The sequence below is a fragment of the Barbatula barbatula genome, assembly GCF_947034865.1.
Source record: "Barbatula barbatula genome assembly, chromosome: 23".
In the NCBI taxonomy this organism is placed as follows: Eukaryota; Metazoa; Chordata; class Actinopteri; order Cypriniformes; family Nemacheilidae; genus Barbatula; species Barbatula barbatula.
Window position 1 is genome coordinate 1,687,562 of NC_136786.1, and position 13,872 is coordinate 1,701,433.

A 13,872-nucleotide genomic window follows, 5' to 3' on the forward strand; every position below is an offset into this window, starting at 1 on the left:
TGACGTTATTAACGAAATGTTTGTGTGAGGGTTAAGAACAGAATGTGCCATTATAAAGTATAAAAGTCATAGTCTAGTCATGTGTATGGAAAGTCCCCACATTGTATTGGTTGTGAATACACATCATGTGTCCCGTGTGTGTGGGAAATGTCTGATAGTTGAGTGCTGTGAGTCTGGTGTCAGGTCAGGTTTTGTTAAAGGGAAAACTGATCTGGGATCTGCCCAGTATGACAAGAACCTTACCTGTGATGAAGGCAAATGACACTTTACAGTTAAGACCAGACTGTGGTAGGATGTTACTCGTGAGTGTCCGGTGAAAGATCTCCATTGAAGTTCAAATTGTGCCTCTGAGTCATTTAAATAAAAGTGCTTCATTATATCTGAGTCTTGGTTTTATTTTCAATTAATAACGCTTTTTTCATTTGAGTTTAGCAACAGCAGGTGGCGCTAAATCTGATCATTTCCCGCAGTTTATATACTGCAGAGGTTACGTCTCCAATGTGAAGACTTTCTATTCAAATCCCCATGTTGACTGATGATAGCGTGAAGTCAAGGACCATAAATCAAGTCCATATTTGTTCTTTAGTTCATTTGCTTTCAGCACACATGAACAAATAATGTGAACCCCGACACGACCTTCATTTCTTTACTGGCTCACATTATTTGATGTATTTTTAACGTATGAGAGACCCCCTCCTGTTTAAAAGCTAGTGTCATTCATAATTCAAATTTGTGTCATGAAAACAAAGTGTGTCTTAAGTTCTGTATTTGTAGCTCGATGTAAAGGTATTCAGTAAAGATACAAGAGCCGTCTTATCTATATCAAACCCAGAGGACTTTACACTATTTGATGAGTCAATGCCAGAGGGTTCACGGCCCAAAGTGCATCTCAGTGAGTTTTAAGATCAATGAGAAATGCAAACAGTCACTCAGGTGATCAATAATCTTCATCATCCTCATCACTGCCATGAGCCACAAACACAACACCAGCAGCAGATACTGGACAGTTATTGACTCGCTGTTATTGCATTTTCCATCTAATCGTTGACTCACGCTCAGGTTTTCACTACAGTCTTTTAAAGTGTCTCGCCAAAGAACCCATCAGTAATATTCTCATTTATTTAATGGGTATAATGGCAATTGTACTGGTTGAATGGACACTATAGTGGTCTCTGTGGTGTGTGGGGGTCTACGGATGTTATCTTTGTAATTTGGGATTTAACAGCTGGTGGATCATCAGAATGATATTTGTCATGAAAACCATCATCTATGTTTTATGTCTATTCTTAGGAAAACAGATGATTGAAATGTTCCATATAAGCTTGTTTCACGTCAGTGTTCACCAAATACTTCATCACTGCAGTTTCATTTCTTTATTATATTTGAAACACCGCCTCTGTGTGTCACCCACTCCTTTATAAAACGTTTGAAACAAATGATGAATAATAAAGAGTCTTTTCACAGCGATCGGAAGAGCTGCCATATCGAACTACAACAGCACAGCAGCGCCTCAAAAATATTCATTTCCTCATTCTGTCATCGCTAAGTAACCCTATTGGACGTCCTCTGATTCATATTCATAAGCCACGCCTTCACCAACGTATGATTTGCCAGCGGACCCAGCGCCCACTCACTATCGCGAATCAGACAGATCTATCGACCCTACGTCACGATGCGTAATTAACATTCACGCTCCAGTCCGTTTCCGCGGTATGATTGGTCGCTTCGCTCTACGGTCGTGAAGGAGTTAAGAGGGAGGGCGGAACTCCCGCACCGGGCGGCCGCAGTAGATGTTCGCGATATTGATACGGAGCGGTGGTCCTCGGAGACGTCCTGAAAGAATGACCCGAAACCGACCCGTTTGAAAGCATCATTAGGATATATAACGCGATTTTCGCGCTTCTGCGGACACGTCACATCTTCGGTTTACCTCAGGAGAAATGCGCTCGCGTCCATCTGGATGATACGGAGGCGACGCGACGCGGGGGTCGCGCGTCGCACTGATTGTGATGCGGACGCGAATGATATTGGGAGTGTGATTTCATATTGTCGCGTGTTTACGGACCGGGGTCGTTAAGAGACGCGCGTCACAGCAGGTGGATGATGGTTATCTTCGTTTCTTTATAGAATCAGTCATATTCATTTGTCGTTGGTCAGACGTAACTTGCAGTGCGCGCATGACGGGTTCTGGGTCAACTTGAGGGGTTTCGATCAGGGATGCGATGGATCCGCCCTCGAGGGGTTCGAACCCGCAGCCGTAGGGTGACCCGCGTGACGTCAGGGTGTAACCGTTAGGTCGTGGCAGACATGTTACCCGGGGTGGGTGTGTTCGGTACCAGTCTGACGGCTCGGGTCATCATCCCCCTGCTGAAGAGCGAGGGCTTCGCGGTGAAAGCGCTGTGGGGTCGCACGCAGGAAGAGGCGGAGGAGCTCGCGCGCGAGATGAACGTGCCCTTCTACACTAACCGGATCGATGACGTGCTGCTGCATCAGGACGTGGACCTGGTGTGCATCAACCTGCCACCGCCGCTCACGAGACAGATCGCCGTCAAGACATTGGGTGAGACACACACACACACACACACACACACACACACATGCTTGCATGCAATGACATACGGACACACACATGTAAACACACACAGATGCACACACGTGTCTTGTGTTGGCCTGTTGCTGTCAGCTGCAGGTTTTAGGTGCGGCTTCAGATCCAAGCGCAGCATCAGAACACAGACTGACATGCATCAGCCTGCACACTATTGCAACACAGATTAACATGCGTCAGCCTGCACGCTATTGCGTCTCACTATTTTAGAGATGGAATCGAGATTTGGCTGGAGTCTCCGAGAAAAGATTCAAACCGTGTTCAGCTTTGGTTGACAAACTCTCACAGACTCATTTTCATGGAATTTGAGGAGAAACATCTGCAAAGTAAAGCAGTGATTCATGTCTACACCCTTCAGCTAATCTGGTTCATCTTTAGGCTGAACGTAAACATCTCAGGTTTGTCTTCGTGTTCGTGTGTCTGGGTCTGTTGTCATGTCAGTAGAGACGCACTTACAGACTGACACGTGCAGGTGTCTAATAACAGTCAGAAATAACCTTTGAGTATGACAATTATTCACCGTTGAGGATCAAGAACGTGATCCTAAAATAAGCTCATCATGTGACTGGATCATTATCCTCTCTGTCAGCTCCCTGAAGTGACTACTTTCCATGTGTTTCTATGATGTTAAGTGTAATGGTGGCCCCAAAGTGATACTTAATCCCAAAATTTACAATTCTGTCATCATTATCTCAACCTCAGATTGTTCCAAACTATGTCTTTGTACTGTATAACACACAGGAAGATATCTGATAGATTGTCAAATCTCAACCCCCATTGGTCCCCACAGTATTTATTTTCCCTACTGTGGCAGTAAATAGTGAGTAAATTATAAAATAATTTTCCTTTTTGTGGAAGTTCCCTTTAAGCAGTTGATAGCATTTCTGGGTGGTTGCTAGGGTGTTGCTATGTGGCTACTTATTGACCCAGATCAGAACATCAGTGTATTTGACACATTGTAATGTGGCTTCTCTTCAATAATACAGAGATTTTTAAAGGAGCAATCACCCCAAAATGAAGATGGCTTCATTATTGAATCAACCTCAAGTCATATCAAACCTGTATGAGTTTCTTCAGTGGAACACAAAAGAAGATATTTTGAAGAACGTTAATAATCAAACAACTTGGTCTGTGCAATAAATCGAAAATGAATCGTAATCGTCAATTTTGGCCTTCATCAATTACAAAAACAAAATAACAATTATTGTGCCGCATTCCAGGCAATGACCCTCTCTTTTCTTGTAGTATAAATCCAAATCGCACACCTTTCCTTTACAGTGGGTTCAGCAGTGCTTTTTCTTTACATGTATTTTTCAGTTCAATTCAGAGGTGAATGAGTTATCGTGGTTAATAATCGGGATCTCAATATTGTCCAAAATATTTGCGATTATGATTTGTGTCATAATCGAGCAGCCCTACAACACTGAACCCCATTGACCCACTGAGACCTTTCTCAAAATATCTTATTTTGTGTTCCACTGAAGAGAAAGTCATGCACCATATGAGGCTGGGGGAATAAATGACGGCAGAATTTTTACTATTAAGTTTACTTTGGCAATGGCATCATCCACTTTGTAATGTTTAAAGAAAAATAGCTTGAATACACTGAGTCAAAGTATTTGCCAAATCCATAAATGTAAATGTTCTTGTATGTCTGGAGGGCGTTGAATTCACACGTCACACGAGTTTCCAAACGTCTCTGATGATAACACAACCTGTTTGCCTTGTATGTTTAACACCTTCTTTTAAAACAGACTGAACAAGATTGTTCTTGGTGTACGTTATTGAATCTGTAACTGAATATGTTAAACAGCCCAAAGTTTACGCAGGTCGAGATATTAAATGTCAATAAACGTGGTAAAAGACTGTTGTTAGTCTTTGGCTTTAAGTAAACATGTAAATTGAACATGTTGTTTTTTAGACATTGATATGATCTCCTGAAAGTGATGGAGACATTTGTGAGGTTTTTGCCTTCCTTTCTCAGGAGAAATATCACATATGCAGTGTTTCCCACAGGATTTTGACAGACTTGTGGCATTAGCATTTTTGTGATGTCATCACATCGTGTTTGTGTTAGCACTTGTTAGCATCTGTTTTTCTTTTACTCTCTGATATGTCACATTATACTGTATTTTTCAACTGAAAGGCCCAAGCAGTCACTTCAAAATCCTGGTTAATAAACGTCACACCATCGGACAAAATCACAATACAATACATCTACATTTTAAATCGGTAATATGCCGTTTCTGTATTATAAACGCTTCTTTGATTTTAAATGCAAGTGACACGTGACACACTTCACAGAGCTATCTACATGTGCAGACGAGAGGCCGAGGGCTCGCACACACATATGACCTCATTGGAAGAGAGAGCATGCGAACATAGAAGAGGAGGACACACACGCCACTCGCCACTCACACCAAACAAGTCAGGAAAGAGAGAAGACGCGGAAGCGCTGTTTATCCACTAGTTAATCGATAACAGATACAGTCATTATCACGGATGTATAGAAATGACAAAATGTGACGCCAAATATACTTGGGCGGCCATTGATATAGCTGGGTGGACTGGCCAAGTAAATGCATTGAATGGGAAACTGGATATGAGATTTAAGGAATTTGGACCAAACAGTTATAACCAAAACTAATATAACCAAACAGTTCTTGGACCCCATTGACAACCATTGAAGGAAAGTTGACTTTATAATTTTGTACTGTTGAATGCAAAAGAAGATATATTGTCGGTTCTGGGGCACTTTGATTACCATTGTCATTTTTTCTACTATGGAAGTCAATTGAGTCCAAGAACGGTTTGGTTACAAGCATTCGTCCAAATAACTTTCTCTGTGTTCAACAAAGACATTTTTTTACAAGTTTGGAACAACAAGAGAGGGAACTATCCCTTTAAAGAGATTTGGGATTTGTCTTTCTCAATGAAAATCATGAGGTTTTTTTCTGAAGGTGCCGGGGCGGCTGTTATCACATCACAGTTTGTCTGTTTACTTTGTATGGTGTGTTGGCAGAGATAATGAGCTGCCCGGAGCTGGAATGTGAGTTTTTGCCGATCTCAGATCAGATCTAATGAGACTGGCCCTAGTGTCAGAAGTGTGTTTAAAGTCATGATTGCAGATTCATGTGACACGTGCAGTCACAGTATGATGTTCCTGTTTGTCCTGCGGGACTGCATTTGAGCAACTAGATCTCTGTTGTCATTCTTGGAATTGTTCTTAAAGAGGGTGTCTTATTCAAACCTTAATGTTCAGCGTTAAGTGGAGTGTTGTAATGAAACTGGTTTGTAAAGGATCTTTGGTTAAATATAGAGAAAATCTGTTATTGTGCAAATACATCAAAAACCCATTCACAGCAGTAAACTTATAACATTTACACTTAGTCATTTGGCAGACATTTCTATCCAAACCAATATGTCATACAGGACTAATAATAAATAAATAAGTTACAAAGAAAATGGTAGATTTCACTTTAACCCACAAATGCGTAAAATAATGGATGGCGATAGAGATGCAAACTTTATTGATCATGACTTTTAATCCATTAAATGAGTGTGTTTTTGTTTTGTTTCTCAGTCTCAGACAGATGTTAAGTGTAAAGGCTTTGTTTTTTTTACTCTGATTTCGGCCTCTAATTTCATAGACAAATGTCTTGATATATAGGGAGCAAAATATCCACACGAACACGGGTATTTTCATAACTTGCTTTGACCGTTCGTCCACACGCAAACACAGTACTCAAACACAGCAAACACAGTTTTTTTTTAAAACTCCTGCCAGGGTGAAGATTTTTTAGAAACTCTGCTTTCAGTGTTCGTCGTGTAGACGGTGAAAGATTTGGCGTATGACGTTGGAATGCATGCCGCTATCTCCTTTGTTCGACGATTGATGATTAATCTGCGGACCAAAAGAGACTACATGATCAGCTTGGCAACGCTTTTCACAAACAGACATCCCCCGTTTAAAGAACTTTAAAAATGACGTATTGGGGAGTATGTGAATGATAACAATAGCCTGAATGATGCTTTATGATTTATTTTATGACAGACCAACATGCTTTGATAACGCTTTACAACTAGGTTCCATTTCTAAACATTAGTCAACATGAACTTATAATGGGTAAAACTTCTGCAGCATTTATTCATCTTAATGGTTCGTTTCAAAGGATTTCATAAATATTTAATAAATATTTTTATACATTTAAAATATATAATTTGAATAAACAACTGGATTTGTATATTTATTACATAAACAAATTAATACAGGTATATGCTGTAAAAAGAGATTTATTGTTAGTTCATGTCAGAATGCATTATGTATTGTAAGTAAATATATGTAACCCTGCTCTAAGGTTTATTTTCTCGTTTCACCTTTGTAAACACTGAGACAGGTACACGTTTAGGACTGTATCATACATTGATACCTGACAATCATATGTAGGTCTGTGTGGTCACTGTGGTGACATGTTATTTTAAAATAAGAGGGAAGACATGCTCAGAAAGAAAGTTCTTCTTGCATGGTATTGATTTAGTATTAATGAAAAATAGAAATAGTAATCGACTGGTGTCAAAGCTGCAAACCTCCCACTCCGATATGAAAACAAAGGAGCACTTGAACAAGAAGGTGACGAAAACAGCAACACTGCTGAATAGAACACAAGCCGCATTTGGAGCTCGAGAGAGGTCTTACAGACAGTGAAGTTACATATGACATGTCTCATTTATGAAAGCACCTTAGGCATATTTCATACACCGTTTTGTTACTTCGAGGGCACTTCACAAATGGAAAAGTCGTTCCAGATGAAGACACATTGTTTTTCATTGCTCATTTGGGCAAGTGTATTTTAAACGGCCACATTATGACATAAAATCGTGCTGCCCTCTCCATGGTTCACATATCGAGGGCTCTGCTTACCCTTAACTTCATTATAACAGCTCGTAACGTAAATCAACCGATTATAATGTCTGTGTCTGCTATTGATTTTAAATATTTACACTCCAGTTATTATTTACATTCCAATTTCAATATCCAAATATTATATTAAAAGGTATTTTTCTGTAAAAGGGTGTACTTGCAATATTATATCATTTCTTTATCAGTGGCATAAAATATTTGTAACATGACAATAATAATATCGACTATCGCAAGTATTTCTGATGCAATTAATCGCCAAAGCAAAAGTTGTTATCGTGACAGGCCTAGCACTGATGCTGTGGAAACTGATAATAGAGCTTGTGCTTCAGTCACGATTCACACCTCTCATGCAGTTGATTCTTGCAGTTGTGAGTCAGCGGTACAGCAAGGTTTCAGGTGGAAAATAGGCCTCAGCCCACGACACACATACACACACACTCGCACACACACACACACTCGCACACACACACTCTCTCGCTCATCTGCACAAACTAATGAAGGGGCAGCCAAGATTAGAGCAGTTTATTAGTGAACCGCTTAGGGCATATGACTTATTATACCACACGCAAGTGTGTTTGTTTGACTGAAACAGATCAAGTTTAGATATTTCTGTTGTTGTACTAACCAAACTTAGACATGCTGTAATAAAATAATGTGCACTATATAGTGACTGTTAAATAAAAGGGATGTCTAAATATTTGTTTAGTTTTGTTATGCTTTCCGTACATTAAATGAATAGGGGTGTGACGAGACACTTATCCCACGAGATGAGATGAGACACGAGACTGGGTTCACAAGAACGAGATGAGATTTTTAGGCTTTTTAAAGAAGTCCTCAATGATGAAATATATAGGGAAACATTTTCTTTTATTTAAAGAATGTTGTCATTGTAAATCACCTTGTACTTTATGAAACAAATTAAACTTCTATTTTAAAGAATTATATTATGCAGTAATGAACAATATGTAAACACTGCAAAATGTTTTGTCACAAACTCAACTGACAGGCAGTAATTGCACAAAAAATATGTTTTGTTTTCTTAACAGGCGCATCTTTTAGTAAAAAGCTGTGGCTGTTTTCTCTATATACTTTTTGCACTTGTGTTAGCTGAGGTCATATCTCAATGTCAATGTGAACCATCATAGCCTTCAGAGAAAAAAACTATACAGTAGGAAAAATATGTTTATAAATCTTAGGTGCGTGTTCCAGACATAGCACATTTAAGAACAATACTTTTTTCCAATTTGTACAAATATAATAAACAATACACTTTACAACGGTATACAATGTAAGCATAATACAGCGGGCAATATACAGTCTCTCACAGGACAGAAGTGAGTACAGCCCTCACATTTTAGTAAATATCTTTTATATCTTTTCATGTGACAACACTGAAGAAATGACACTTTGCTAAAATGTAAAATAGTGAGTGTACAGCGGTACAGTGTACATTGTAAATTAGCTGTCCCCTCAAAATAACTCAACACAGCCATTAATTTCTAAACCCCGTGGCAACAAAAGTGAGTACAAGTTGGACTCCCCGGTGTCATAAGATACAGATCTCAGGTGTGAATGGGGAGCAGGTGTGTTCAATTTGGTATTATCGCTCTCACTCTCTCACTGGTTTCTGGAAGTACAACATGGCACCTCATGGCAAAGAACTCTCTGAGGATCTGAAAAAAAGAACTGTTTCTCTACATAAAGATGGCCTAGGCTATATGAAGATTGCCAAGACCCTGAAACTGAGCTGCCAAGAGGGAACCATGAACGCCAACATGTACCGTGACATACTGAAGCAGAACATGATCCCCTCCCTTCAGAGACTGGGCCGCAGTGCAGTATTCCAACATGATAACGACCCCAAACACACCTCCAAGACGACCACTGCCTTGCTAAAGAAGCTGAGGGTAAAGGTGATGGACTGGCCAAGCATGTCTCCAGACCTACACCCTATCTAACATCAACCAGCTCTATGATGTCGTCATGGAGGAGTGAAAGAGCAGTGGCAAACTGTGAAGTTCTGGTGAACTCCATGCCCAATAGGGTTAAGGCAGTGCTGGAAAATAATGGTTGCGACACAAAATATTGACACTTTGGGCTCAATTTGGGCATTTTCAGCGGTGTACTCACTTTTGTTGCCAGCGGTTTAGACATTAATGGCTGTGTGTTGAGTTATTTTGAGGGGACAGCCAATTTACACTGTTATAGAAGCTGTACACTTACTACTTAACACTGTAGTAAAGTGTCATTTCTTCAGTGTTGTCACATGAAATTATATAATAAAATATTTACTAAAATGTGAGGGGTGAGATACTTCACATAAGCGATTGATCTATACATAAATACACAGACAGTACTGGCAGTAGAATCAACAGCACATAAACATACGTAACACAAAGAGAGTTTTGTTTCGAACTAAACACACCGTAATGTGAATCAGTTAATGCCATTGGCTTTAAAAGGGCAGAGACCTTCACGCTACGGTTAAACGTTCGAAAACCAGAGCTGACAGCCCGTCTGAGGGACCCCGGAGACTGAGTGATGCTTCTGTTTCTATATGGCCCCTGAATGCCAGCACTTGTTCAGGGAGTCCCCTGGACACCACGCTAAACCTTCCGAATCACTATTTACATGCTAATGGATTCTGAGAGAGAGAGAGAGTCTCGGAGGTTCTGTGAAATTCTCTTTGTTGGCTCAAATGAATCGCTTGGCAGAGCTCTTTCAGTCTGATGTCTCTAAACATTGACAAGTGAGCATTCGTGAGTTACACAGCATCCGTGGATGCTTCTGCTTTTTCATGTGATTCTCATCTGTGTCAGGCAGCTTTATGAGATGATAATGTAATATTTGATAGGACTGTTTAATCAAGCTAATAACACGAGAGTGTCATGCAGCATAGGTGCTGAAAGAGTTGAGTATTTTTATTCTTACTTCGTTAGAAAAGCCAAGTGCATTCTCACTTCATGTGGTCTGTGACTTCTACATCCTGTTCTCTGAGAGTAGCGTTTGAGGTGTGGTGCATGGTGTGAGTGTGTGATGATGTCACAGGATATGGGAGACAGGAAGTGTTTGTGATGCTAATGCAATCTGCAGGCAGTGAGTCAAGTCTTGCTTTGCTTTCATTGTCTTAATATGGCAAGACAGTCAAACCTCATTCACCTCACAACGTCTGATAACATCCTTGCTGACCTTATATGGGGGTTACATTTTTAAGTTTGTTTTATGTAAATAATACTTTTCAATAAGTTTCATTCATTCGAAAAACCATTATTGCACTGCCTTGAGTTTGTTAAGGTTTAGTTTCTTTTGGTTTGTTTGTGTAACTTATATTTTAAATATTCCTTAATTTTGAAGGTCCTATTTTGGTTTATGGAGTGTCCAACAACAAGTGTAATACAACATACAAGCTGTAAAACATTATTATTTTGTTTTAATAGGCAGCTTTTCTTACCTTACTTCCTGACTGACTCTCAAATGATTCGTTCAGCGAATCATCTATCTAATCCCCTCCTTTTCCGCCAGCCTACTCTGATCTGATTGGTCAGATGGTCTAGTCTGCTGTCTACAGTGAACGAGGCTCAAGATATACAGTGTTTGGGGGAGCATAGTGACATAGAGCGCTGGCAGTTCTATATGTAGTGTCGTAAATCTGCGGCGGTTCTCCAATCAGATTAGTGCACGAACTGTTTGAGTGATTCAGAGTTGACTTTAACTTTATTCATTCACCTTCGGCTTTACAACTTTGCAGACTGCTTACATTTACACACGGCAACATTACACGCTGCATGAAAAATAATTTACATGATCTCGTAATATGTACTCTTTAAATGTGTATAAAATATGCGTGGGTTCAGAGAAGGGTTTGATCTGACCTTCCATTTTTTATCATATGATAAAAGTCATGTTGACTAGTCTATGATGTCATTAATAAATAAAATAAGACCTAGGAAGTAAGAAATGTCTTGCAACAAGATTTGATGGGTTTGGGCAGTAAGACACTCGTGTGTGCATGCGGGCTGTGGGAGAATGGCGGAACAGCAAAATTGCCTCTATATACAGTATATATATATATCATCTATTGCACGAGAGCAACAACAACTTAACTCAAATAAAACTAGCAGGGGGTAACAGGTGTAAGCGGGGCAATGCAGTAAAAATCATGCGCTTTTAACATCGACCTGTAAGTCATCACTAAACAAAGGGCGCCAATGTGAGTGTGAACACATTTTTTTTTAAACGCCTCTGTTATTTTAGTTTCTTTTTCGTACTATTAAATTGTTGTTCATTTGTCCACATAAAAATACTGTAGTTAACCGGATGTTTACATGTTCAGGAAAGCAAACTCTGGAGTTGAAGTTTATGTGTTCATGTCCTCATACAGTGCAGACAATTTCAGGAGCATCACACGTGTAGCATGTTAAACTGTGCAGTCCATCACTCAGACGCGCAGAACAGGCAGATGGCATGTGTAAAGATGTGCAGGATTCGGCGTCCACAATGGACTCAATAAAGCCAGAAAACAAGTTTCACTCACAAAATAGACTAAAACTAAGTAAAATAGCAAGGATCCTATCTACTTGATTGAAGATGAGATGGATATTAGTTCTACGTGTGTCAACTATTGCTTGATTATTATAAGACTTGTGTCGTATTCTTACAATAACAAAACAACACATTTAGGAGGCAGAATGATGGAGTCACATAAAGCAAATTCCCCTAAAACGTCTTGTAATTGTTTTGACACGTATAATGGTGGATGAATTAGAAAGGGACGGATCACAGTGATCCACCACCGCCCACCATCTGTGCATTTGCATGATAAAGGATAACAAAAGAATCCTGAATTTGTGTCATTTATGAATATATCTGCAAAGTCTCTCTTGCAGTACCAGCGTGTTGTTTTTAATAAGATGAAGGTTAGTCTGTGGTTAACTGGTCATTAGACACGGTGAGATGAATGCCAACCAAATAATTGTCTTGTGTTTTTCATCTGCAGGATTACACAGAATTGATGCTTTTATACGAGTTAAATGACAGAAAACACTTAACATGTGTGATGTGTGTAAATGTGTTTTTCATCTGCAGGATTACACAGAATTGATGCTTTTATACGAGTTAAATGACAGAAAACACTTAACATGTGTGATGTGTGTAAATGTGTGTGGTGACAGACTCTTCAGCAGAAATGTCCACATCTCTGTTGTGTTCTCTGCTCAGCATTTATTCTCAATTGCAAATCGTTTGAAAGATTTAACGGGGTAGTTTAACTAAAAATGTTAATTCTATCATTATTTCTTCATTCTCGTGTCATTTCAACTCTGTATGAGTGTCTTTCTTCTGAAGATAACCAAACAACACTGAACCCCGTCAACTTCCATTGTATGAACACAAAACCACTGAGACATTTCACGAAATATCTTCTTTTGTGTTTCACTGAAGAAAGAGTCACAAACACATTTACAAACCTCTGTCTGTTGTTTGTGCATATAAACTCACGTGAGCAGGTTGTTGTGAGGTGTTCATCTGATGTTTGTTTTGATATTTCTAGTATATGAGGGTAGATTCAGTTCATTGTGTGGTGTTTCACAAGGAAAACAAACCGGATTCGCTAACCACATGGATTGAAATACAAGCTGAACCGAGTGAACGTTTGTGTGTGTGTCTGCGTGCGTGCGTGCGTGCGTACGTGTGTGTGTGTGATGTATTGTGTGGGTTGGTGTACAGTCTCTTCAGTGATTTGTAATTGAATCTCAGTAATGGCTTTTCACTGGCTGTCAGAACAGACTGTAGCTCTGATGTGATGCTCTTATATTGTGTCTGATGTAAATGAATGAATGAATGAATGAACGAACGAACGAATGACCAGTCAAAGGTTTATTATTCAGTGATACACAGAATTCACAATCATACCTGATTTTTCCGACATCGTTGATATTTACATTTGTTAACTTGATAAGCAACTTCTTTTATTAAGATCCAGTATTGACCTGCTGAAATATATTTTAGGGGCGGTATTTTACCTTTATGACAGCCTGTTCTTCTTATCACATTTAATCTGTTTATTTATTAATTTAATTGATTTCCTTAAATGTTCAGTTGTTGATTTAAGTCTCACCTCTACCTATAACAATAACTACATAATTGTCTTCAAATTCATTTCAAAGGTTGAAGTACATGGTAGCTAGTTACTGTTTAAAGATGTAATCTTTGTAAGAATAAATAATTCTTTTTTGTGTTGAATACATATGTTTGTTGTTTGCAGGATGTTGCTGTATGGTTGCTAAGGTGTTGTGTTTTACAGCAATGATTGCTAGGGGTTACACTGGTTGCTGGTGGATTGTGGGTG

At 39.3% G+C, this 13,872-nt stretch overlaps 1 protein-coding gene across 1 annotated transcript in view; it reads left to right on the top strand.

Annotated features, from left to right (window-relative positions):
- Nucleotides 1-1,812: 1,812 nt before the first annotated feature.
- Nucleotides 1,813-13,872, top strand: part of gfod1 (glucose-fructose oxidoreductase domain containing 1) — a 16,930-nt gene continuing 4,870 nt past the window's right edge. The window contains exon 1 of the mRNA XM_079447518.1: nucleotides 1,813-2,696. Coding sequence (XP_079303644.1) covers nucleotides 2,308-2,696 — 389 coding nt within the window. The 5' untranslated portion in view covers nucleotides 1,813-2,307. The remainder of the gene's footprint in view (nucleotides 2,697-13,872) is intronic.